Genomic DNA, 22,291 nt, shown 5'->3' with positions numbered 1-22,291 from the left:
ATCCACAAAATTTCAAGCAACGCCCGTTGGCCGATCCTCCTCCCTACACGAAACAAGACAGCCTTCCCCCATGGTAGCTCTATCGTCTCCTTCCCGCCCCCACCTCTGGCCAGCCCCCAACGGCATCCTCGACCTCCTCCAGGAACGTCGCCGCATTATGCACCGTCGTACCGCCCAATACCACCCTGACGCCCGGGCTGGAGGCATTGATGCCGGCCACCGTCTTCGCCTCTTCGTACGTCGCGCCGCCCACGATAAATACCACCACGTCCTGCGGCTTGTCCCGCGTGGTCCCGCCCCCTTCGACAAATGGGTACTGCGTCTCGCGCAGCTTGCCCTTGATCAACTGGTGCAGCGTGGTCTCCAGCAGCGGCGAGTGCTGGGTGTACACGTTCTCGACGCCCTTCAGGCCCTTGAAGCGCGAGCTCGCAGAGCTGAAGAGTCCCGCCGACTCGAACAGCTCGGTGATGCCCGACGCGGCCGAGGCCGACTGCTGCTGCAATGAGTTGTGGTAGGTGAGCAGCTGGGAGATGAGGGCTGCCTTGCGGGCGGGCACGCCCCCGGCTGCGACGAGCAGGTCGGTCAGCATCGACAGGGCGTTGGACGGGTGTCTGGCGTAGCGCAGCGCGTAGAGGGCGACGAGCGAGACCTTGTTGTCGGCGGGGATGGAGGGGTTCTGAATCTGGGATTGGAGTTTCTGCTCCGTTTGTCAGTGTTGGGCCGTTGCCAAAAAGGAGGGGTCGGTTTTGGAGAAAGGGGGGAGGCTAGCATACCTTTAGATCTGCTGCATGGTTGTCGTTGCAGGCTATGCTCTGTTCTAACTCGCTGATTTCCATAAGGTTTTCCGCACTGATTCGCCTGCTGAGCTCAGAGACGAGCGTGACGTGTTTGCTCACGTTACCCGAGAGCTTTCTGAACTCAGGGTATTGCTCAATGAAGCGCTTCATGTCGTCTATTGATTCGATGCCGGCATTGTTTTGGGTCTTTGCCTGGTACTGCTCCACGTAGTCCTTGATGTTGCTTCCGAGATCGCCAAAGTTGAGATACATGTTCTTCTTGAAAAAGGGGTCTTGGTCCTGTGAGAGGACAATTTCCCTGAGCTCTGGCCGAATATCCGGAACACTGCTGAGGTCAACTCGGCCGTTTTTAATTCCCAAAAGATGGTGCACCATGGCTTGGTACGTCCACTGCATGAGCAGAGGCGTTATAGGGTCTTCTCGCCGGTCCAGGATCAAGAGGATGGGAGGCGTGTCGACTTTACGAAAGTCAAATAATTGGTTTTCTTGGTTGATGTAGTACCTCACTTCCGAAGCGAGCTTCTTGGCCAGCGGGCTGGTCTTCTGGTATCTGATCAGAGGTTTCTTTTTGAGGCTTAAAAGGACGCTGATGACGCCGTCGGTGGCCCGCTGCAGGGCATCTGTGTTCCACGTGTCTGGGTTGCCGCCCCATAGCCGATGCATGGGCAGTGACATGTTAAGCGAGAAGAAATCTTGATTTATGACAACGTAGTCGAGGAAATATTCCTGGACTAGCTTGACCACCTCATGGTCGTCGGCCTCGGCCAATCGCTCAAGGGTTGACTTCTTGATGACGTTGCTGAAGAACAGGTGGTATTCCCCGTACTTCGGCTCCCGCAGCTCATCGATGAGGAGACCGATCGAATCTGGATGAGGTCTTACAAAACACAGACATCGCAGGTGGCGCATCTTCTCGCGGTTCGGGTTGTCGAGGCGGTCCATGAGATAGACCTCGTGGTTGAGGAGGGCGGACTGGGTGACAGCCGTCGAGACGAAGGGCAGCGTCTCCCTATCCAGAAGCAGAATCTTCATTTTGGCCGACGGCGCCCCCGTTGCGCTCTCGCCGGCCGTCACCATTTTGGTGACATAGCCCGACGCGGCCTGAACCACGTCCATCTTGGAAGGCGAACTGAGGCGATTCAATCAATTAAAGCCGTGTGGGTTGACAAGCTCGGACTATGCATTGCTTAGCAGCCAAGGTTGCATGCTTGCCCGCATGAAATCTGCTTGTCTGCATGAAATCTGGAGCAACCGTTTTTTGGGGGGGACGGGGGGGCAGCAGCCTCCTCATCAAGGTAGCAAGTTCCTCCCGACTTGGGTCGAATGTAAGGTAAGTTCTGAGGATTGATGGGAAGTTGGCCTAGCTCAGGTTCCCTGCAATTGCCCGCCAAGACGCCCTCTCCAGGGGTCCAGGCCACCTGTACGGATTACCTAGGTAGCTGCGCAGGTGCAGCACATAGAGCCGATAAGATAAGCAGAGAAAGATGACGGCAGCTAGCAATCCAGGGACCCCGTCGGCTCCACCACATCGCAACGTCACTTAGGAAACCCGCAATGCAAACTCGCCGCAGGTTTATTAGGCCTTCCCAGACAACATGGCGCAGGATGTGTGTCCGGCGGGTTCTGAGCCTACGTGAGTTCCGCTGACCATTGGACAATGTGTGGCATGTTGTTAACCCAACTGTCGCGCGAGCCCAGCCTCTCCTTTACGCAGGGCTTCATCCTCGGGCAGCTCTCGATAGTGCTCCTGCTCGCAGCTTTCATCAAGTTCTTCATCTTTGGCGAATCCCCATCGCCCGAAATTACCGCATCCATTCGTGCTAACGAACGACGATCCCGGACACTCGCCCACAAGAAGTCGCTCCTGAGCCTCAAGGAATCGAGCACACGACAAGCGGCCCAGCAACCTACCCTCAACAGGAAGAAGTCCAGCATCTTACGCCCGAGCCCGCCAACTCTTACGATCGGCTCCATTCTCGATAAGACCTATTACAAGGTGGATAGTCACCAGCCGGAGAGTTTGGACTGGTTCAACGTGCTGGTAGCCCAAACAATTGCGCAGTTTCGCAGTGACGCCCAACATGACGACGCCATCCTCACTTCCCTCACCAAAGCTCTCAACGGGGCTTCACGCCCGGACTTTGTCGACGAGATTCGCATTACTGAGCTAAGTCTTGGCGAGGACTTTCCCATCTTCAGCAATTGCCGCATCATACCCGTGGACGAAAATGGCCTTAGTTATCCTTCGGGTAAAGCCTTTGATGCGAGCAAGGCCACACGGGAAGGTGCACGGCTTCAGGCAAGGATGGACGTTGACCTGAGTGATATGATCACTCTGGGCGTCGAGACAAAATTACTTCTCAACTACCCGAAACGTCTCAGTGCGGTTCTGCCTGTCGCTCTGGCCGTGTCAGTTGTGCGGTTCAGCGGCACCCTGTCCATCTCGTTTATCCCGAGCAACCCCTCAGAGAATACGCCTACAAAGATGACCTTCACGTTTCTCGACGACTACAGACTCGACTTCTCCATTCGCAGTTTGATGGGGAGTCGCTCAAGATTACAGGACGTGCCCAAGATTGCGCAGCTGGTTGAGTCGCGTCTCCATCGCTGGTTTGACGAACGATGTGTCGAGCCGAGATTTCAGGAAATAGCCTTGCCAAGCTTGTGGCCCCGAAAGAGAAACACACGTGGCGGTGATGAAGCGATCGCTGACGCGGAACGCTCCCTGAGCAAGACAAAGGGTATGGAAGTCGCTAAGGACCTACGTATGGAAGCTCGGGGCGAGGTCGAAGCTGAGGCGGATGTGCGAGTTGACAGGGGCCATGAGTCATTGAGATACCGGCGGCGACCACGACCCGAGGACATGTTTTCCGTATCTGGACCCATGCCTGGGGCAATGCCAGACCTTGAAACTCCGACCTGAGGTGCGCGCCGGCTGTACATGTACAGTGTCGCATCCATAATCGAGCAGCCCGCAACAACAGCACCGGAGGGTTTGGGAAGTGTACAAGTGACGGTAAAACCCCAACGATGAGCTGAACCCAGGCCTGCGTCAGTTCAGAAAGAAGACGCCAGTGAAGCACCATCAATATCGTAGCGTTGCGTCTTCGTCGCCCTACGGTATTCGGACGTCGCTGCCTCGAGGCTCAAGGCGGAACAGACGGCTCAGCTAAGACAGCTTACAATTCACGGCCATTGCCGCCACTTACCCGATCCTGGCCGTTACAATCACAAACGAAACTTAGGGAGCTGTGCTGTCCCTGTCGCTGGACGGTGTCTTTTACTAAAGTCCTCACTGTAGAGAAAAGAAAACAGAAAAGCGGTACAAAATCGAGGCACAAAAGTTGAAGAGCTGCAGGAAGAATCTGTTTACCACTCAATGTCGGTCCCTCCCGCTGCTTGAATCCTTGCAAGTTAGTGCCAGCTTCTCTTCACTCATGTTCGACCCACCACCCGCCGGTATCGCGGTCGTTACTCCGTCGCCCACCACTTCAAGGTTCCTGAACCGGAAGCGGTTGCGGCGGCGGTCTTGTTGCCGCATGATTGCTTGGTGATGGCGTTCTGGAGGCGGTGATATTAACTGGCATGGCGCCGATGTACAAAGGTTGTCCGCGAATTCCGAAGCGGGAAGGCCGTCCATCGGCGGGGTTTCGCATCGCCAACTTGCATGGTGACACTGGCACTGCTGAAGATACCCGCTTCTACATACATCGGGTGTGTTGCCCGAGCTTAAGGCTGAGCGACTTCTGCTGGGGCCATTGTTCAGGGAAGAGAGCCGCAGTTGTCTTGATTTTGGCTGTTAACAACTCGGGATACGGGGAGCATTAATGGGATATCCCCGTTTGCCCGTCTGAGAAATCTGCGTGTTATGGTGACACGGATCAAATGGCAGTGCCATCTTGGGATGACGGCAAGTGCTGCTTGAACCCAGTTGGACCAAGTGTCGTGGCGATTTCTCCTTGAGAATTGTCGCGACGGCAACTGGCTTCTCGGCTACCGTTGTCTTCTCTCGACCAGTTGAAGAACTGGAAGCAAACCATCGGCGACCAAGAGAGAAGCGAGCCGCAGTCCAGCGCGGACCATTTTTTGATACGTCGGTGGAAACACGCCTTTAGCATCATCAACCCGAACAAGGAAATATCCGATCCGTGTAAGTGCACAGATCACAGATGTGCCTGCGCCTCGACGGGACAACTTGTCTCGGTATACGCCCGCTAACAGGCCTTCATCCAGTGTCGATAATGCCAATAATCTCACAGGCGCCTCCACCACAGCCAGCACTAAAGCGCTCGAGGCCATCGGAACCTCAGTCCCCAACGCCGTCCTCTTCAAGCCAGCGGCACAAGAAGCGGAGGAGCAGCCCCTCGTCTACCGGCCAACGACGAGACAAGAGACGGAGGGAGGTCAAAGCGGTGATCGACGGCGTACCGAATAATCCAAGAGTAATTGAGGAAGATGGAGACGGTGGCGTGACATGCGAAACATTGTTGCCGCAGCCAAAGCTTATCGACCGCGCAACTCTGGATTGGGGCTTCCTCAGTATGCAAGCCCCACGGTCATACAGCGCACTCACAATGGGCCAGGGTGGGATGGACTTGTCGGAGGCTTCTACCCTCCTCGGGTCTTGGGATACACCGAAGCCGGCGTCGACGGCCGTCTTTTCAGACGCGATCATGTTCAATGACTGCCCTTCGCCATCCACTATGCTCCCCCCTGTGTCCCCCCTGGAAAACCGCTCGGCACAGCAGGAGACGTTTGGGACCATGGGCAATGCGGGCGAGGGCGGTGCCGTGGATCCCCCACAATATAACCCTGAGACTGAGGAAGAGAACTGGGACTTGGTTTATTAGTGAACTATCTAGCTTGCTGCCGTGGAAGCCAACGCTGGGCGCCTTTCGCTGCCGCTCTTGTGCGTTCTCAAGACTTGGTCTCCTAGCATTAGCACTCTCCTAGCTCTAGCTTAGGAGAAATTAAAGAGGACTTGTTAAGCAGCCTGTACCATTGATACTGCGAAACGGTGAAGCCAATCCCGGTGTTCGGCGCAGTGGTATGAACCTTCCTAGAATAGAAAATTGGCCCACAGAAGCATGTGCCTGGCAGTGCTCCACTTTCTCGCATTGTTTAACGCCGGGACCAAGCATGTGCACGGATGCGCCTGGTGATGTCACGCGTCAGGGCACAGCTGCCAATTTCTCGATTGTCGCTCTTGCATGCCAGAAACAAGCACCTTCCCTCCTGATGTGCCTAAACCTGATTTCAAGATTAGCACCTCGATCTGTATCGGAAGTTGCCGACTGAAAGTTCTGTTTTCTTGCGCCGAACTCGCCCTTCCAGGTTCCCGACAAGCGGTTCGCAGCTTTGCATTCTCGAAGCCCTTTAACAGTCCTCCTTTTCAGTCTCGAGGATGATAACCTTCATACACAGACGTAGGCATCACCGCCGCCACTTTTTGGCCAGCCTAGGCGAGGGACCATATTTGGCTAACGCTGTTCTTCGTCCCAGCATTTGTCTACCTGGCCGATAAACTCGGCGCAGGTCCCGATGAGCGTACGAGCCCTCCCCTCCGCCCTCGTTGAGGCCTTAGAGCCCCGAAGAGCCTAAAGAGCCCAGGAGGCTTTTGCAACCGACGTTGACCTGCTCGTCACGCCAGTGAAACTCATCTTTTCCCTCCTTCTCTCCTACCCGCTTGCCGGCGTCTTGAAACGTGTTCCCGACGCACGACCTGCATACAAGAATTTGTTTTCGTTGAGGTGCGCCGGATTCTAAGACCTTACGCCGCAAGGAGTGATACCAGGTGATTAACATTCAGTCTCTCTTTGTTCCCCCCAGCATCTCAATCTTCATCCTCGTCGGCTTGTTTGACCTCTGGGATGGCCTCCGAACCATGTTGATTTCGGCGGGTGGCACCTACGCCATCGCCAAGTTCCTGCGCGGCTCCCGCTACATGCCCTGGGTCGGATTCGTCTTCCTGATGGGCCACATGAGTATAAACCATATTGCTCGTCAGGCTGCCAACAGCCCCCGGTCGGTGGATATCACGGGCGCGCAGATGGTCCTGGTCATGAAGCTGAGCGCTTTCTGCTGGAACGTAGCGGACGGTCTGCTCCCTGAAGCCGAGCTCTCCGACTTCCAGAAGGACCGGCGCTTGACGGAGCTTCCTGACCTACTTGACTATGCTGGATTCGTCTTCTTCTTCCCCAGCATGCTGATCGGGCCGGCATTTGATTTCGCCGAGTACCGTCGGTGGCTCGACACGAGCATGTTCGAGGTCCCCGCAAACGTCGATCCGGCCAAGAAGCCACCGACCAGGCGCAAGCGCAAAATCCCACGCAGCGGCACACCAGCTATGCTGAAGCTCGTAACAGGTCTAGCATGGATCTTTGCGTTCCTGAAGCTGTCCGCCTACTTCGATCCCAGTGTCCTGGTTCAAGACAAATTCCTCAGCTACAGCTTGCCCTACCGTGTGCTCATCTTACACATGGTCGGCTTCACCGCACGTACCAAGTACTATGGCGTATGGACAATGTCCGAAGGCGCCTGCATCCTCGCCGGGTTGGGATATAATGGGGTAGATCCTTTGACTGGTAAGGTCTCGTGGGATCGCCTCAAAAACATTGATCCGTGGGGGGTCGAATTCGCACAGAACACTAGGGGCTATCTCGAGGCCTGGAACATCAACACCAACAAGTGGCTGCGCAACTACGTCTATCTGCGCGTGACTCCGCGGGGCAAGAAGCCCGGTTTCCGCGCCAGCTTGGCTACTTTCACCACTTCCGCCTTTTGGCACGGTTTCTATCCAGGCTACTACCTCTCCTTTGTCCTGGCCTCCTTCATCCAGACAGTTGCCAAGAGTATGATTTTTTATCCCTTCTGTTCGCCTATACTTCCTACTGACACGCTCTGGCAGACATGCGCCGAAACTTCCGTCCCTTCTTCCTCGATCCCAAGACCGGCGCCGACCTCCCTTCAAAGAAATACTACGATGTCGCCTCTTGGCTCACCACTCAACTCACATTCTCTTTCGCCGTCGTGCCCTTCCTCATCCTCTCCTTCTCTGACTCCTTGCTAGCCTGGTCGCGCTTGTATTTTTATGCCATCATCGGCACGGCGGGGCTGATGGTCTTCTTTGCTTCGCCTGCCAAGACGACACTGAAGAAGAAGATAGAACAGAGAAACGCCAAGGCCGGGGTCAGCGGGCCCGGAACTGTCAGCAACGGGGGCGATGGAAAGCTCAGCAGATCAACCAGCTCGGACAGCCTGGCTTCGCGGACTCCCGTCATGGGCATCACGCAGGATCTGGGCAAGGAGTTTGATGACGCTATGAGCGAAATTCGAAGTTCCGAGGCGCTGAAGCGGAAGTGAGGTGCGACCAACAGTCAGACACTGAGCGCCTTCTCTTCCAAACAAGCATCAAGTGTTCCGACATCCATGGAACAGGCGGCCGAAAGTCGGCAAGCCGGGAAAAGTGTTCAATTATGTGCAGATGAAGAATGGGGTGTTCGAGGGATCGGCGACGATTCAGGGAAGTGTATCAGCAAGCCCCCGTTGCTAAGAGCGCTTGCACGCGTCACCCTCGACGAGGTATGGTTCAACGTCACTAATATTTTTCACAAGACGAGGACTCGAACTATCTAATATTGTATTTGAATTACGTTGAGTTTTCCTCCCGTAATCCAACACAACAACGACCGCCACCGACTATAGAGGCGAGTCTGTTTTTTTTTTAAAAAAAAGTTTAAACACTAGGTGTAATAGTGAGAGCCGGAGTCTCATAGCCATGACTATAAGGTCTAGAAAGTAGCCAAGGCGTATCATCAACGTCACCATCATGAGGCCCTTTAAATTCCCCCACCATGACATGACAGATGATCCCAGAGCGCTAGGAAAAAAATGAAAACAAATGACGGTGATGTTGGGGACACCATATGGTCAACACAACCACCGAGCATTGTGTGCGCGCATGTGTGTGTTGCGTGCGTGACAGAAGCCCTCCCAAGAAATGTCCAAGAATACCCGCCCGACTCCAAGCTGTTTGCAGAAAAAAAAAGAAAAAAGAACACTCAGTGACGGGGTATCTTCTCGCCGATTGAACCCCTGGATCATTAATGCTTCCTCCGTCTGCCCTTCTCCTCTTCCTCAGAGTGAAAGGTTAAACGGTATAAGGATGGTGAGGGTGATAATACAAGGGATAGAAGAAAGAAATGTGTCAAAATCAAACAATGTCGTGGCTGACATGTCCCATAGCCAACACTACGGTTGGCGCGAGGGAAGAAAACGAGAGGAAAAAAAAAAGGTAGGATATCGACATGGCTGTCGGAAGGATCGTGACACCCCACTGGAGGGGTTGGGAAACGCATGAGAGTGTCCATTGCCTTGTCGATGATGATAATGATGATAATGAGCGATAGAGCGAGAATCCCCTCGTTAAGAAACCGTTTCGGGCGCCGGAAAACGAAAACCCTTTCCTCCGCCGTTCAGTTCATTCGAATGCGTCGTAAGATCGTGCTCCGTGGGAGGCATGTGCATGTGTACGTATGTATATACCAAGATTGAAGATGGCGAGCTTCGAAAGCGTGGGTGCTGCTGATGGACTCGACAGCGCATGGGAGGCGACGTGCTGGATGGTGAGCAGAGCTGCTGGGGTGACTTCGGTGGCGGATATTGGGTTCTCTTCACCTCGGTTGTCCCCAACCCTGCCGAACGCCAACGACAGCAAGAGCGATGACAGCACCGATAATGAGAAGGCCGATGATGGACATGACCCGGTTAAGGTTGCGCCACCACCTGGCACTCTGGTACCTTGCCTCATCGAGGACGTATCTCTGCTTACGAGAGGCGGGATGAGTAGGGCTGTACTTGCTCTTGCCGTTTTCGGCCTGGGCTGATTCCAGGTCGGGGTTGGGAGGCAGGGGAAGGAGAGCAGCAACCATCCATGCTATAAAACAGTTAGGATCTCGCCCCCTGGTGATGTTGACGGTGAGGCAACCTACCCAGAGGAAGGACAAACCCAAGAATGAAGAGCACCACCTGTGCGTTCCTCCTACCAAAGATACCGCTGTCGGCCGACCAGCTCACGCTCGGCGGATCCCATACGCTGTAGCGATTTGCCCGACGATCTGTCTGGAGATGTGGCGACCAGATGCTGGAAGTCTTCTGCCTCAATGACCTGAACACGTTGAACTCGTGGGTCTGAGGGGCCGGCGATGTCTCCATGGGCGCCTGTTCAGGAGCGGGCTGCTGATCAACGTTGGGTTGGACTTCCCTTGGGCGCTTCCTCGGACTGAAGATGGTCTGGGGAAAGTTGTCCGTGTTCGGAGACTCGCTGCCGCCGAGAAAGCCAGAGCTTGGCGGTCGGCTGTCGCCGCTCTCAGAGATGGTCAGAAAAGAGGGACGCCGGCCGAGAAACCGTCGTTCGCCGGATCCGTAGTAGACCCTTGAGACGCGTGTCAGCATAACACGAGGTGAGTGACGGGGCGGTCTCATTGCTTACCTAGCCCAGGCAGGGATCGACGAAGTGAAACTGTTGGCGCGAGAGCTCGAGTTTGAATGGAGGTTCCATCCGGAACCGTTGGCGAACAGTGCAGACAGTCCTGTCCTTGACGGCCGTTCTTCCAGGTCCGCCAGCCCATCCCCATGCTCGTCTTGGTCTCGGATCATGCGAATCTGCGAGGGTCCTGCTCTCGCGACGCTCGGCTGCGGCCTCTCGAGCGAGTCGCTGCCCGGCGTAGCCGCGGCCTCGTCAAGCTGTCCAGCTATGGACGAGGAGACGCTCGCCATCTGACGGCTGTGCATGGAGCTCACCCAGCCGGTGCTGCTGCCGCGGCGGTGGTGACCTCCGCTCCCCTCGGAGAGCGGCGAGACAGATCGGGCGGGATCGCTACCCGGCTCGCTCTCCGACATGACTGTAGACAGCTGGGAGCTCCATTGGTGGGGCTGTGACTGCAGCATCGGAGTCTGCGCTTGGAGGGTGTGGGCAGCCTGGGAAGTGGACGCGCCGGACTCGGACGTCTGGGGAACCGACCATGAGAAGCGCTGAGTTGACGATGCGCCGAGACCGAGCACCGCTGGCGTCTTCAGGAACACCTGGGTAGGGTCTTGACCCGTGATGATGGAGGATAAGCTCTTGAGCGACTGAACGGAACCGGTGCGGGAGCGGAGGGTTTCGCGAGATCGTTGCTTGTAATAGCCGAAACCTTCGTATGACGTCCTCTTCTTCGGTCTTAGCGGTGGAACAACCAAGCTCTCCTGGGAGTAAACGGGGCGTGGCTTTCTGGCGACAGTGGCGAGGGACGACGAGGGTGACAGGGACGGAGGGCCGTGTAGCACGTAATTTTCGTTGCCGCCCTGCGATGCCGCGGCCGAGCTGCTTTGGGACGCTGGTGCAGGCGACTGACCCAAGATTTCCCAGTTGGGGGGAGTTTCGGAGTTGAACGCAAGACTATCGCTGGACTCCTGTGCAGCAGAGGCGGGGCCATACACCTTGTAATTCGTCGCTTCAGAAATGGTCTCGACCGTCTGGGCAGTTACGGAGGTAGTGAAGGATGCTTTGGGCACGACAGACCGAGTTGGCGATTCGTCGCCCTTTTCGTCGTTCGCCGGGGCGGTTTTTTCCGCTAGCGGAGCGAGCTGTGTCTCGGACGACGACGTCGACGATGCGCCGTACAAGGGCTGCTTCCCTTTGTTGTCCGGAGTGGCGGGCACTTTTCGCAGGCCACCGACGAGGCGGTAGTTCCAGGGGGACGAAGAAGTGGGATCCTCGGCCAGCTGCGTGGTCGAGGAACGGCGGGACGAGGGAGTGGAACGGGGGAGCTCAGAAGAGCTCTGGTCGAGCACGACGGTGCTTGCGCCCGTGAGGGGGGTACTCGCACGGCGATTACTCCACGTGTCGATCGAGGGACGGTCCTGGGCACTAGGGGATCTCGAAGCGTACGACGAATGAGGCGACGTGAGGCTCCCGGCGACGCTGCCAGACGCGTCGTGCTGCGGGTCTTCGGGAACGAGGGAGAAGGTCCCGTTAGGGTGGACGGCAAGGCGCAAAGTGCCTCGGCGCGAGTGAGAGCGTCGGTGCTGGGAAGTGGCGGAACCAAGTGACGCAGAAGGTGACGGCGAAGAATCTGCGCGAGTGCGCCGCGCCGCCAATGCTTCATGGCCCGCGACTTGAGACGAGACGACGTCAGACGGTGACCTCAGCCTCGGTGTGGTTGGCCCAGCGGGGCTAAAGACCGAGGGGTTGGGCAGAGGTTTCACCCCTGAAACTCTCTCATCCCCAGGCCTCACCAATGAGGAACGCCGGACCGTGGGCGATGACAACGCGGACCCCTGGCCACCAAAACGGCTCTCTGTCACCTCATCTCTCCAGCTGGGCCGCCTGGTGTGCGAAACGTTGCTACTGGACTGGTCCTGGAAGCTCCCGGAGGTCCGGTCCCGCGACGAGGCCTGGCTTGGCGCCCGGTCCTCGGGATCGAGCCGGGGCGGCGAGTACGGGACAAGGCGGATCCCGGGTTTGCTGGTTTGCGAGTTGGACCGCTCGTGGAGTGATGTTGATTGGCCATGTCGGGCTGGTGGCGCCGACATGGCTTTGGGACGGCCGGCGCTCGGGGCCGGGAGATTATCGATCCGTCGAATCCAGCTCCCACTCTACAGGCTGGGCAGTCAGATCTGTTCCATGACCGTGTCATGCGCGCTGTCAGAATAAGGAGTGCCAGGCGAGGCGGGGTGTGCGTCGAGACTGGGGTGGGATGGACGGTGTTCCGCCGGAAGCGGATCGAGGATCGATATTTTCGATTTTTGCTTTTCAATTGCTGCTGTCGATTTGCAGTAAAAAGAGCGTCTGCCGCTGCTTGATGCGGTTTACGGTTTGCGAGTTGCGGGTTGCGAGTCGCGAGCCAGAGGTGGCGGTCGATGCGTAGCAGCCAAATCAAAACAGAAAAACAACAAACGTTCAAGCAGCTGCCTGGGCAGGCAGGGAACAAGGCGAGAAAAGAGTGCGCCGTCAAGAAACGAGAAATATCCCACTGTCGGGTTAAAGATAGACAAAGTCGGACGACAGCGTGGAAGAACCAAGGGAAATGATCAATTGAGCATCGAGGTGGGCGAAAAGACGGGCGTCTGGCGAAGCACCGGATCCAATGGATGCAATGCAAACGCGGGCGGCGGACACAAGGCGCCTATCTCGGCCGGCACCAAGCTTGCTCCTTTTGATGTTTCGCCTTGGGGTCGAAGAAATTGGGACTAAATCAAGCGTGGAGTGTTCGGAGAAAAACCCGTGGAAGTACTTCCAGGTTTGTAAATATTCCCGCAAGCGCAGGGCAATGACCCCAGGATTACTCCGTACAGTACCATGACTCCCCTACCCAATGGCCAGCGCCCACTGTCTGACAGCGTAGCGTAAGGACCAATCTGGAAACACTGAGAAAAAGAGAGAGCCAAGGAACCGAGAGTCGGCCGGGGGAGGAAGGAACCCGTTGTCGGTTGACCGCTGTAACGCTCAGGCTCAGAGCGACCGCTGCTCGTTTGAGTCCCACAGGCCGTCAAGCCGTGATAGGCAAGCTCGACACAGGTTGCTGCGTCGACCTGCAAGCCGCGACTCCTTGTTTGGGTTAGCGTGAACCGACCTACCCCCTGGACACTTGCTCTTTTCGGCGCAACACCAGCGCCTCTGCGGTTAGCGGCGTTGCAACCCCCAGAATGGCGGACTGCCTACAAGTAGCTCCAGTGCACACTAACATTCCCCGAGCATCCTGTCATTTTGTCCTCCGGTGTCCACCGGCGAGACCGGGAACATGGGAACGATGTCTTCTGTTCGCTGGCGCCGATACCGACTGCCAAGCAGTCCGGGCCGTCGCAATGCGAGCTGAGGTGAAGATTCGACTCGGTTGCGCACTGGAGACGGCAAGAGGATGCGCCGCTGCACTCCTGGCTTGAGGGTGCTGGATCGCCCGAGAAACTACAGGGCAGGACGCCGCCGACAAGAAGCGCCCCCGCGAAAGCTGCAGGAGCGGCCGGAGCATCCGATCAGCAGGCGGTTTGAGGTTTGCGCAACACCACGGAACCGCCATACCTCAGGTCGTTAGTGTATGTCCTCTGCATGTTCCAGTACGTAGTGTACGGAGGTATGTGCACAATCATTACGCTATGTTAGTGTGTGGATTAGTTATTCCGTAAAGCATGGGTTTCGACTTGGCGACGTTCGCAACAACGGCCGCATTAGCTGGTAGTTAAGTAGTTAAATGGGATGACCCAATTCATCACCAGCGGGGCCCCCGTACGATGCCGCTGATTGACTTTTTTTGCCCCTTTTCAATGCGTTGTGTGATGTTGCGTTCGTACAGCATACATATGCGAAGGACGGACGTCACCTTAAACTGTGTGCTCCTCTCTCGGACCGTTTCGCCGGCGATCGCAGGAGGTACAGCGCCATGTGAACAAAATGGGTCCTGGGATACGTGGTCCCAACAGCGAGGGGCTAATATCATAAGCGAGAACGCAAGCCACAGGCTCGGCAGGGGCAGACAGGCACCTGGCGGTGTGGGGGGACCACACACAGCAATCAAACCTCCCCGCGCGCAACTTGCCAACGGCGCGCCCTGATTTTCGCGTATTGCTCGCGCTCCGTCTGGACCATCCACACCAAGCATGCAGCACTTGTCCCAAGTGTAGACGTCATAAGATTCGCATCAGGAGATGAGGGCTGTACAGCATAGTGATGCATACCAAGTCCTCCATACTTGGAGAGCGAATGGCGAGGTATTCGGGCTATACTCATTGTACACCATCCTGGGCGTGTGATGTGCCGAGTCCCATGTCAACGACACAGACTTGCCACAAGCCGCTCAACGTAGGCGAGCCAGACCTAGCGACATCGTGGCTGAAATGATTGTAGCATTCAGATGCACTACATTAGCATTGTTTTTGAGAGACACAATCACAAGACCTTGTATGGCCGGTTTCGGAAAACGCTTGCGCTCCCGAACCACCTGAGATAGGTACGTGTAGTGTACAGTACCCGTAGGTAGCTGGTGCAATGCAAGGGAGGCACGGGCACCCTTGGGTTTAAATCCGGCCGGTCCAAGAAAGTGGGCAACTCAGGGCTGGAGATCCGCCAATTTTAGGTTTTAACGGATCTCTTCAACCCTCAACAGCAGATCGAGCAGTCGAGCGGTCGAGCCCGCAGTCCACAGAAAGCTCCAATAATTGCCGCTCGTCTGAGCAGCCAGCGAGCCAGGGCTACATACACTAATAAGAACAGGGACGTTCGAAGCACCCACCTGCTCTGATTTACAATTGTACTCCGTCCTTACGAAGTACACACCAGAAGCACGGGGGTGGAGCACCCGACGGGAGTAGCCGCGGATCTTTGACAGTTCACAAGCGACAAGCACTTGGCGAAATCTGAAACGGCCCAATCGCGCGGCTGTCCCTGCCACCAACTTCCCGTAGCCGCGGTACACTCTAATAGGACTGCTACACTTACTCTCGTGCCTTTACTACACAGAGTACTGTACAGGACACTCAGCCAGAGAGCCGCCGAGACGCACTTCTCTGACGGCGCCTAAGCAGGAGGCGGCCGCAGAGTTGGAAGCTACGAACCGTCAGAGAGCGCAGTAGCTCCCCAAGATGCCTGCCATCGCAAACGCTCTACGCAGGCTTAATCCTTGGCACAAGGGCAAGTACATACATCCCATCCCGTACCTTCCATATCCAGGGCAATCCAGTACGGAATACTCCGTGCCTTGCACACAGGTTTAATATGCCAGTGTACTACTACTATTCCGCACACTATCTCCTCGGGCTGCCGCCGTCCCACACCCACCAACGTGCTCGTGGTCATTTGAAAACATAAAGCACGGAGTCATCTAACCCTTGAACCCTGGAACTTAGACGGCCCTCCACCCCCGCCGCGAATCTCCATCAGCGCCGCCTACGGTCTGCTCGTCCTCTACGCCCTAAGCTACTTCGTCCCCTTTTATCTCTCGAAGGCCACCCGCCCGTCCCCAGCCCTCTCGCGGGACGCGCCCTCGGTCATCCGCGCCCGCATCCGCTTCGTGACGCTGTCATGCCTCGCCTGCACGGTCGTCACCTACCAGGTGCTCACCCGCGCCGGCGGCACCACCCCTCTTGAGGCCCTGCACCTCCTCGGCCTCTGGCCGGTCGCCCTGCGCGACTCGTTGCGCGTGCTGTTCCTCACCGCCCTGCTCTTCGCCGGCCCGCTGTACAGCTGCCTCATCGTCGAGCGCGGCTGGGCCGACTGGGTGCGCCTGCAGCCCCTCGTCGAGGTCTGGGAGGAGTGGACGACCTGGCGGAACATTGTCGCAGTACGGCATAATCCTCCCCCCTCAACCTTCGGCGTTCCCTTCCCTTTATCATTCTCTTCCCCATTTCCCTAGCCCGACCGACAAGACTCTTCCCTCTGACAAAAGCCTCCCAGGGCCCCGTAACCGAGGAGGTCCTTTTCCGCGCGGCCTCGATCCCCCTCGTGCTGCTCGCCCGCGTTCCGCCGCCCCCGACCGTCTTCCTCACCCCGGTCGTCTTCGGCCTCGCCCACGTGCACCACTATTACGAGTTCCGCCTGACCCGCCCGGATGTCCCCGCCGCCGCCTCCCTGCTGCGCTCCGCCTTCCAGCTCGCCTACACCACCCTCTTCGGCGCCTACGCCACCTTCCTCTTCCTGCGCACCGGCTCCCTCGCCGCCGTGTGCGCCGTCCACGCCTTCTGCAACTGCATGGGCCTGCCCCAGCTCTGGGGCCGCGTGGATCCCCCCTTCGACGTGGCCGCCGGCGTGCCGCTCTCGAGGAGGCCGCGGCCGAGCATCCTGTGGACCGTCATCTACTACGTGTTGCTCGTCGCCGGCGCCGTCCTGTGGTACCGGAATCTGTGGGTGTTGAGCGAGAGCGAGAACGCGCTGCTTCCGAGCTCCGCGTTTGATGCGAGCGTGCCATCTTCTGCTTAGTGCTTGGAGTACCTCATCGTCGCAGACCATCTTAGATTTAGAAAATCCATCCGAATCCCATATCCGAATGGATGGGTATGTGCAGTATGTACAAATACACGGGAACGGTTACGTTGGCGTGAGAGGGATAATTTGGACGTTCTGATTATCAAGAGTGTCTATGGAGCATATCATGTAGCCATTAGCTTGGCTCGCTGTGGACTCAATCGGCTTTCGTGAACCCGTCTCGAATTTTCATCAAGGAGTATCGTGACAACCATGCGCGTAGGACGTCAGGCGGCTCCGATTGGCGTCCAGCTCCACAGCTTCCGCAGCCGCATGTTGACACATGGTTGATATTATTATTCTACCTACCGACTTGGCCAACAGTAGACGCCCGACAAGCCCCGCCCATCAACCCTCCATTCCTTCATCCCATGACTTTCCAACACGAAATTCATCTGTTCACAATCCCAACGAACGCGGGCTTCCAACCAAGGCCGCCCCGCTGAGAGCGATTTGAACATCCCACAACCCCAGAAACGCCAGTCATGCGCGCGTTTATATCTTCGAGACCCAATTTAACTTAACAGCACCGTCGGAAAAAAAAAACACTCAGGTATGCCACTTCGAGAGAAGAGGAAGAGAAAAACACCAGAGAGGCAACGAAGCCCCGTCCTCGTCCCAGTGTTGCAGTGCCCAAAGGTCTATGCTGAGATATGAAGATCGACCAATTTTAGAACGGCGTAAAGAAGATAGGAGAAAGGCGAACCTGAGAACGAACAAGGTGATGTACAAGAAGCGAGTTGGAGAGGAAGGCGAAACGGAACAATGACACCGAGGTATTTAACTCCGTCTGCCGCGGGAGAAGAGGATCCGTTCTCCAACGCTGTCGAGGGGGCCGGTAGAAAACGGCGTGCCATCAGGTGTGCGGCACCCAAGTGGCAGGCGTGCTGCGGGAGAGAGCTCAGGTAAAGAAAAGAAAAAAAAAAAAAGGTACAGTGGGCTGGCGCCTTGCGCTCATCAGGAGTTGGCTGCGTCCCTATTGCTCTGCGCACTGGCACTCATGGTGGGCTTGTTCGTGGTAGGCAGGATGCCGGCGTCTTGGGCCTTTGCCCGGATCTTGGCCCACGCGTAGACGAGACCGCTGATGAAGCCGACAAAGATGGCGGTGACGCTGCCAAAGGTGATGGGCGCGTCGAAGAAGATCAGGCCGCTGATGGCGATGGGGAGCTTGTTGAGGGAGCCGACCATCGAGTATGTCGTCGAGGAAGTGACGCGGATGCACCAGGCGGAGCAGTACGAGATGAAGATGGCGCCCAGGCCCGAGTACACCATGCCGACCATCAACTTGTTGCGAGACTCGGCGGGGAAGTTCCTGGCGAGGTTCTCGGAGGACCAGTCCTCAACCAAGAGCGAGCAGACGATAAGGACGGGAATGGTGAGGAGGTTGTTGTAGAACATGGCTAGACGGCCGGAAGGGTCAGCACCCGGCAAGGCATCCCCATCGCTGGCTGGTTCGCTGAACTTACTGTCGTAGTCCTTGAAGTTCATCTTCTTGATGGCCTTGCGCGTCCCGAGCACGTACGACGAGGTGCAGACGACGTTCATGCCCATCCACGCATAACCGGCGTTCAGAGTGGCGAGAGCAGCCGAGGTCTCGCCCGAGTGGCCGACGCCATCGATGGCGGCCTGGATGTCAGCCCAAGCAGCAATGACGGAGCTCAGCACCATCAGGCCGAAGGACAGCAGCGTCAGCGGGGTCACGCTGCCACCGAACCAGAGCACCTCCCCGTAGGCGATCACGATAATGGTCAGGTTCTTGAAGATGGTGTAGACCGGAACAGAGAGATACTGGAGCGCCTTGGCGCCGGTATAGATCATGCCGACGAGGAGCAGCGAGACGGGGAACCCTGGGACCGTGGTATGTCAGCAAAGACCATCGGAAAGACCTCCAGGGCTTAGCCCGAACGTACACTTCCTCGCCTTGTTCGTATCGAACGGCGCCAGATTCTTTATGAGGCCGGTCTGTCTGGATACCAGGATCGCGAGCGTGCAGACTAGCGACTGAGCATCCCGTCAGCCCTCCTTCCATGCTTCGCGCGCAGAGCATGCCTACCTGGACGGCGAGATAGAAGAAGTTGAGGTTCCATTCCGACCCGGAGACGACGTATTTGTTCACAACCGTCATGCTGATCGACGACAGGCAGTAAGCGAGGATCGACGCGCCGGGGCTGTGGTTGAGCTTGTCCAAGAAGGCCGAGAATCCCGGCTCCCGACCGCGGGGCCGGGCCACGGGCGAGCGCCTGCCCAGAAAGGGGTCCTTCTCGCCCCCGAAGTCGTTGCCGCCCTCCGCGGCCCGCATCTCAATATCCTCGTTCTTCTTGTTCGACATGTTGGGCGATGCGCGGAACTTTCAATAGGACTAAAAACGAGCGACGGGTGGTGGTGGTGGTGGCGGTGATGGTGGTATTACGCGAGGTGTCGAACCGCGGGGATGCAGTTTCGTATCGGCCAGGACGGGTTTCCCGTAGGGACGGTTGTTGGAAACCCGGATGCGCGCAGGATGACCCGGAAGAAGCGAACGTGTGTGGCGCAGGCAAAACGGGTAGGTAGCGAATGCTCTTCGTCCGACGGGAATGCAGCAGACGAACACTCACGCTGTTCTCTCGACTCAGACCGGCCCGCTGGGAAGAGAGAATATCGGTCGGGACGGGCTAAAACGCGTTGCCAAGGGGGGGTTGTTGGCTGGGAAAGCAAAATACGCTTCCTCGTTAAATTGGCGAAGACTTCGAAACCAGCCCTGGTCTCCCTGTGGCTGTTCGCGGCTCCCCTTTTTCTCTCCTTGGCCAACTTAGCGACGGGGGCGGGGCTGTTGTGGACCCCTGAGACGGTTCTAGGTTGTTTCGAAATTCTTGTATCAAGAGTAGAGAGAACGGTCTGTGATTCGCTCATTCTGATCTTGGCACACTTTATTTCTCGAGCCGAGTCTCGCGCTTAAAACGTCAAATGCGGTTCACGGTTTGCTAACACGCATTGAATCATGACAGCTTCACTCGGGCTTTTTGTCGGTCGCCTCTGATTCTGACATTCCTTCCGACCCGACTGAGTTACCAGCGCTTCGGGGGAAAAGCAAATAAGGAGAAAAAGAAAAAGAAGAAAAAGAAAAAGAAAAAGAAGAAAAAGAAAAAGAAAAAGAAGAAAGAAGGGAAGAAAATGCTCGGCATTTGTTTCCACCTGGACGCCTTTAATTGCTTGTAGATCGGAGGTGATTTTTGAGTACGGCTGGGGAAGAGTGCGATCGCTGTAACATGGCACTTAGGAGCCAGGAGATTAGAAAGAAGGAACGTAGATAGCTTGTTCGCCCGAGAATTTCCAAGAACATGATTAAAGAAGGTCCGACACGGGCAGTCCACAGAGCATCCCGAGGCGTGTCTGGACGGGAAAAAGCGAGCGGACATAGGTATCATGAACTTTGCTCAGCTCTCGGCCATCATTCACATTCATGTATTCTCTGCTTCTTTGGGATCCGGGGTTATCCCCTCCATCACATCATCGTTCTCCCGCTGCTCCATCTCGTCCTGCTCCTCCCGCTCCTCCCGCTCCTCCCGCTCCTCCCGCTCCTCCCGCTCTTCCCTCTCCCTTCTCTCCTCTCCTCCCTGCTCCCGGTCCTCCTTCTCGGCCTTCTCCTCCCGGTCGTTCTTGTCGCCGCCCTTCTCTACGCCGGGGGCATCGGGCGGGGGCGGGAAGTTGAGGTGCTTCCAGTCCTCCAGCTCCTCCGTCACGGACCGCAGGCGGTCGCGGATGCTCTCGATAGCGTAGCTCCCCAGCAGCAACCTCAGCGGGGGGTAGGAGCAGTGGGCGAGCTGCCAGACCAGCTCGGCGCACTTGACGGCGCTGGTGGGCTGCCTGTCGCCGAGCCACTGCACCATCCGCTTGGCGTGCAGCGCGGGCGAGGTGGCGTGCGAGTACGGCTCGCTGGCCGGCTTGATGAGGAAGTGGCCCCAGGTGGGCAGCGGGTTCGTCGTGGAGTCCGGCTCGTCCCTCCTCACCAGCCCGGGCTCAACGAGGGTCGCCTTGATGTTGAACGAGTCGACCTCGTACAGCATGGCCTCGATCAGGCCCTCGACCGCGTACTTGGTGGCGCAGTAAGGGCCGAGGCCGGGGACGCCCAGGGCGCCCGAGGTGGAGCTGAAGATGAGGTAGCGACCGGCGTTCTGCTGGCGGAAGTAAGGGAGGCTGGCCTGGACGATGTGCAGGGTGCCCATGAAGTTGGTCTCGAACTGGTTGCGCAGGTCGTACTCGTCCTGGTCTTCGCAGGCGCCGATGACGCCGTAGCCGGAGCAGTTGGCGATGCAGTCGATGCGGCCGAAGCGCTCGAGGGTGCGGTCGATGACGCGGGCCACCGACGCGCCGTCGCGCACGTCGCACAGCTGGCCCAGGCACGTCTCGTTGTTGAGCGCCGCCATGGCCTCGGGCGAAGTCTCGAGCACGCGCCCGACCGTGGTGACGAGGTCGCCGTGGCTGAGGGCGGATTTGACAAGCGAGCGACCCATGTGGCCGGTGCCGCCAAAGACCTGGGAGTGCTTCGTTTAGTCACCACAGAGAGAGAGAGAGAGTGAGTGAGCAGCGGAAGAACGCACAACCCAGACCAGAGGCTTCACCGACGCTCCCGGCTGCGGGGGGTCGCAGCTAGGCGGTAGCTGAAGTTTCATCTTGGAGGAGGAGGAATCCGACCCGGCCACGGAGGCCGTGTCCTGTACGCTTCGAACATCCATTGTCCGACTCTCTGGTGGCCTTGAGCAGCGTGTCCCGGTCAACCGATCGGCGTGCACGTTATTCTGTCATCGGAGCATGGACGGGCGAGCTTGGAAAAAAAAAAAAAAAAAAAAAAAAAAAGACAAGAGGACCACGCAAGCTTGAGAGTTTAGCTCATCCTATTGGAATTTGAGAAGCCCGGTGCCAGAACACCGGCGGTCGAAGATGGCCGAGGTCAAGCGCCTATCGCAATACAGATGTTCCCAGGCAGTTGCTCGCAGTACTGTACGTTTGGCCCACTGAGATCAGGCTAATTGAATCGTATTTTACATACATCTAGGAGAAGGTGACGTATGTATTGTATCTGTAAGTGCGGGACTTTCGGCGTGTACGGATTTCGTGTAATGTACGGCTACGCCGTAAGAAACACACCTTGCTCGAACGGCCTCTGTATGTAAGTTACATGCGTATTTCCTAGATTCAAGCCTGGAAGTTATCCGTATTGCGTGTGGTTTAGTTGACGCTTGAGTTCCAACACTTACCTAACGGACTTGGGCCCGCAACCTGAAAGGAAGCAAAAACTCTCACCGACAACCATAACTTTCGGGTCTTGCATTGAAGAGAGAACATAACTCATAGGTGAAAGGGTGAAATTCCCATACAGGCTTGTCGGCACCAGCATAGCTGGTTTGCTATAGGAACTTGGCATTGGCTGTGTGTCTCGCGTCTTTCAGCAGCGGGAGGACCGCACTTGGGATGGGCCAGATGCTGTTCTCGGCAAATGCAACCCTGTCCCGCTAACACTTAT

General features: G+C 57.0%; 8 protein-coding genes across 8 annotated transcripts; 4 read left to right on the top strand and 4 right to left on the bottom strand.

The window, feature by feature from the left end:
- Positions 1 to 4: 4 nt before the first annotated feature.
- MYCTH_2304140 (uncharacterized protein) lies at positions 5 to 2,164 on the bottom strand. Its single transcript, XM_003662884.1, has 2 exons — positions 774 to 2,164; positions 5 to 697 (listed from the first exon to the last, which is right to left on the bottom strand). The coding sequence occupies exons 1-2, from the start codon at positions 1,911 to 1,913 to the stop codon at positions 80 to 82; spliced, it is 1,758 nt and encodes a 585-aa protein (XP_003662932.1). The 5' UTR covers positions 1,914 to 2,164; the 3' UTR covers positions 5 to 79.
- Positions 2,165 to 2,327: 163 nt separating this feature from the next.
- MYCTH_2304137 (uncharacterized protein) lies at positions 2,328 to 3,947 on the top strand. The gene is made up of 2 exons (XM_003662883.1): positions 2,328 to 2,428; positions 2,494 to 3,947. The coding sequence occupies exons 1-2, from the start codon at positions 2,393 to 2,395 to the stop codon at positions 3,718 to 3,720; spliced, it is 1,263 nt and encodes a 420-aa protein (XP_003662931.1). The 5' UTR covers positions 2,328 to 2,392; the 3' UTR covers positions 3,721 to 3,947.
- A 755-nt stretch (positions 3,948 to 4,702) lies between these two features.
- On the top strand, positions 4,703 to 5,691 carry MYCTH_2304135 (uncharacterized protein). The gene has a single exon (XM_003662882.1). It carries the CDS (start codon positions 5,039 to 5,041, stop codon positions 5,645 to 5,647), a length of 609 nt encoding a protein of 202 aa, XP_003662930.1. The 5' UTR covers positions 4,703 to 5,038; the 3' UTR covers positions 5,648 to 5,691.
- A 311-nt stretch (positions 5,692 to 6,002) lies between these two features.
- On the top strand, positions 6,003 to 8,478 carry MYCTH_2304133 (uncharacterized protein). Its single transcript, XM_003662881.1, has 5 exons — positions 6,003 to 6,223; positions 6,300 to 6,344; positions 6,448 to 6,547; positions 6,627 to 7,648; positions 7,705 to 8,478. Exons 1-5 carry the CDS (start codon positions 6,202 to 6,204, stop codon positions 8,157 to 8,159), a joined length of 1,644 nt encoding a protein of 547 aa, XP_003662929.1. The 5' UTR covers positions 6,003 to 6,201; the 3' UTR covers positions 8,160 to 8,478.
- An 834-nt stretch (positions 8,479 to 9,312) lies between these two features.
- On the bottom strand, positions 9,313 to 12,595 carry MYCTH_2304130 (uncharacterized protein). Its single transcript, XM_003662880.1, has 3 exons — positions 10,288 to 12,595; positions 9,788 to 10,230; positions 9,313 to 9,732 (listed from the first exon to the last, which is right to left on the bottom strand). Exons 1-3 carry the CDS (start codon positions 12,369 to 12,371, stop codon positions 9,470 to 9,472), a joined length of 2,790 nt encoding a protein of 929 aa, XP_003662928.1. The 5' UTR covers positions 12,372 to 12,595; the 3' UTR covers positions 9,313 to 9,469.
- Positions 12,596 to 15,413: 2,818 nt separating this feature from the next.
- Positions 15,414 to 16,746, top strand: MYCTH_49425 (uncharacterized protein; the record flags this gene model as incomplete). The annotated part of the gene is made up of 3 exons (XM_003662879.1): positions 15,414 to 15,466; positions 15,649 to 16,111; positions 16,225 to 16,746. The coding sequence occupies 3 exons, from the start codon at positions 15,414 to 15,416 to the stop codon at positions 16,744 to 16,746; spliced, it is 1,038 nt and encodes a 345-aa protein (XP_003662927.1).
- A 754-nt stretch (positions 16,747 to 17,500) lies between these two features.
- Positions 17,501 to 19,242, bottom strand: MYCTH_2304127 (uncharacterized protein). The gene is made up of 3 exons (XM_003662878.1): positions 18,845 to 19,242; positions 18,702 to 18,792; positions 17,501 to 18,638 (listed from the first exon to the last, which is right to left on the bottom strand). The coding sequence occupies exons 1-3, from the start codon at positions 19,118 to 19,120 to the stop codon at positions 17,749 to 17,751; spliced, it is 1,257 nt and encodes a 418-aa protein (XP_003662926.1). The 5' UTR covers positions 19,121 to 19,242; the 3' UTR covers positions 17,501 to 17,748.
- Positions 19,243 to 19,867: 625 nt separating this feature from the next.
- MYCTH_2304124 (uncharacterized protein) lies at positions 19,868 to 21,752 on the bottom strand. Its single transcript, XM_003662877.1, has 2 exons — positions 21,369 to 21,752; positions 19,868 to 21,302 (listed from the first exon to the last, which is right to left on the bottom strand). The coding sequence occupies exons 1-2, from the start codon at positions 21,501 to 21,503 to the stop codon at positions 20,229 to 20,231; spliced, it is 1,209 nt and encodes a 402-aa protein (XP_003662925.1). The 5' UTR covers positions 21,504 to 21,752; the 3' UTR covers positions 19,868 to 20,228.
- Positions 21,753 to 22,291: the final 539 nt, after the last annotated feature.

The sequence above is a fragment of the Thermothelomyces thermophilus genome, chromosome 3 (genome assembly GCF_000226095.1).
Source record: "Thermothelomyces thermophilus ATCC 42464 chromosome 3, complete sequence".
Taxonomy (NCBI): Eukaryota; Fungi; Ascomycota; class Sordariomycetes; order Sordariales; family Chaetomiaceae; genus Thermothelomyces; species Thermothelomyces thermophilus.
Note: the sequence above shows the minus strand (reverse complement) of the source record. Positions and strands in the feature narration are given on the sequence as shown.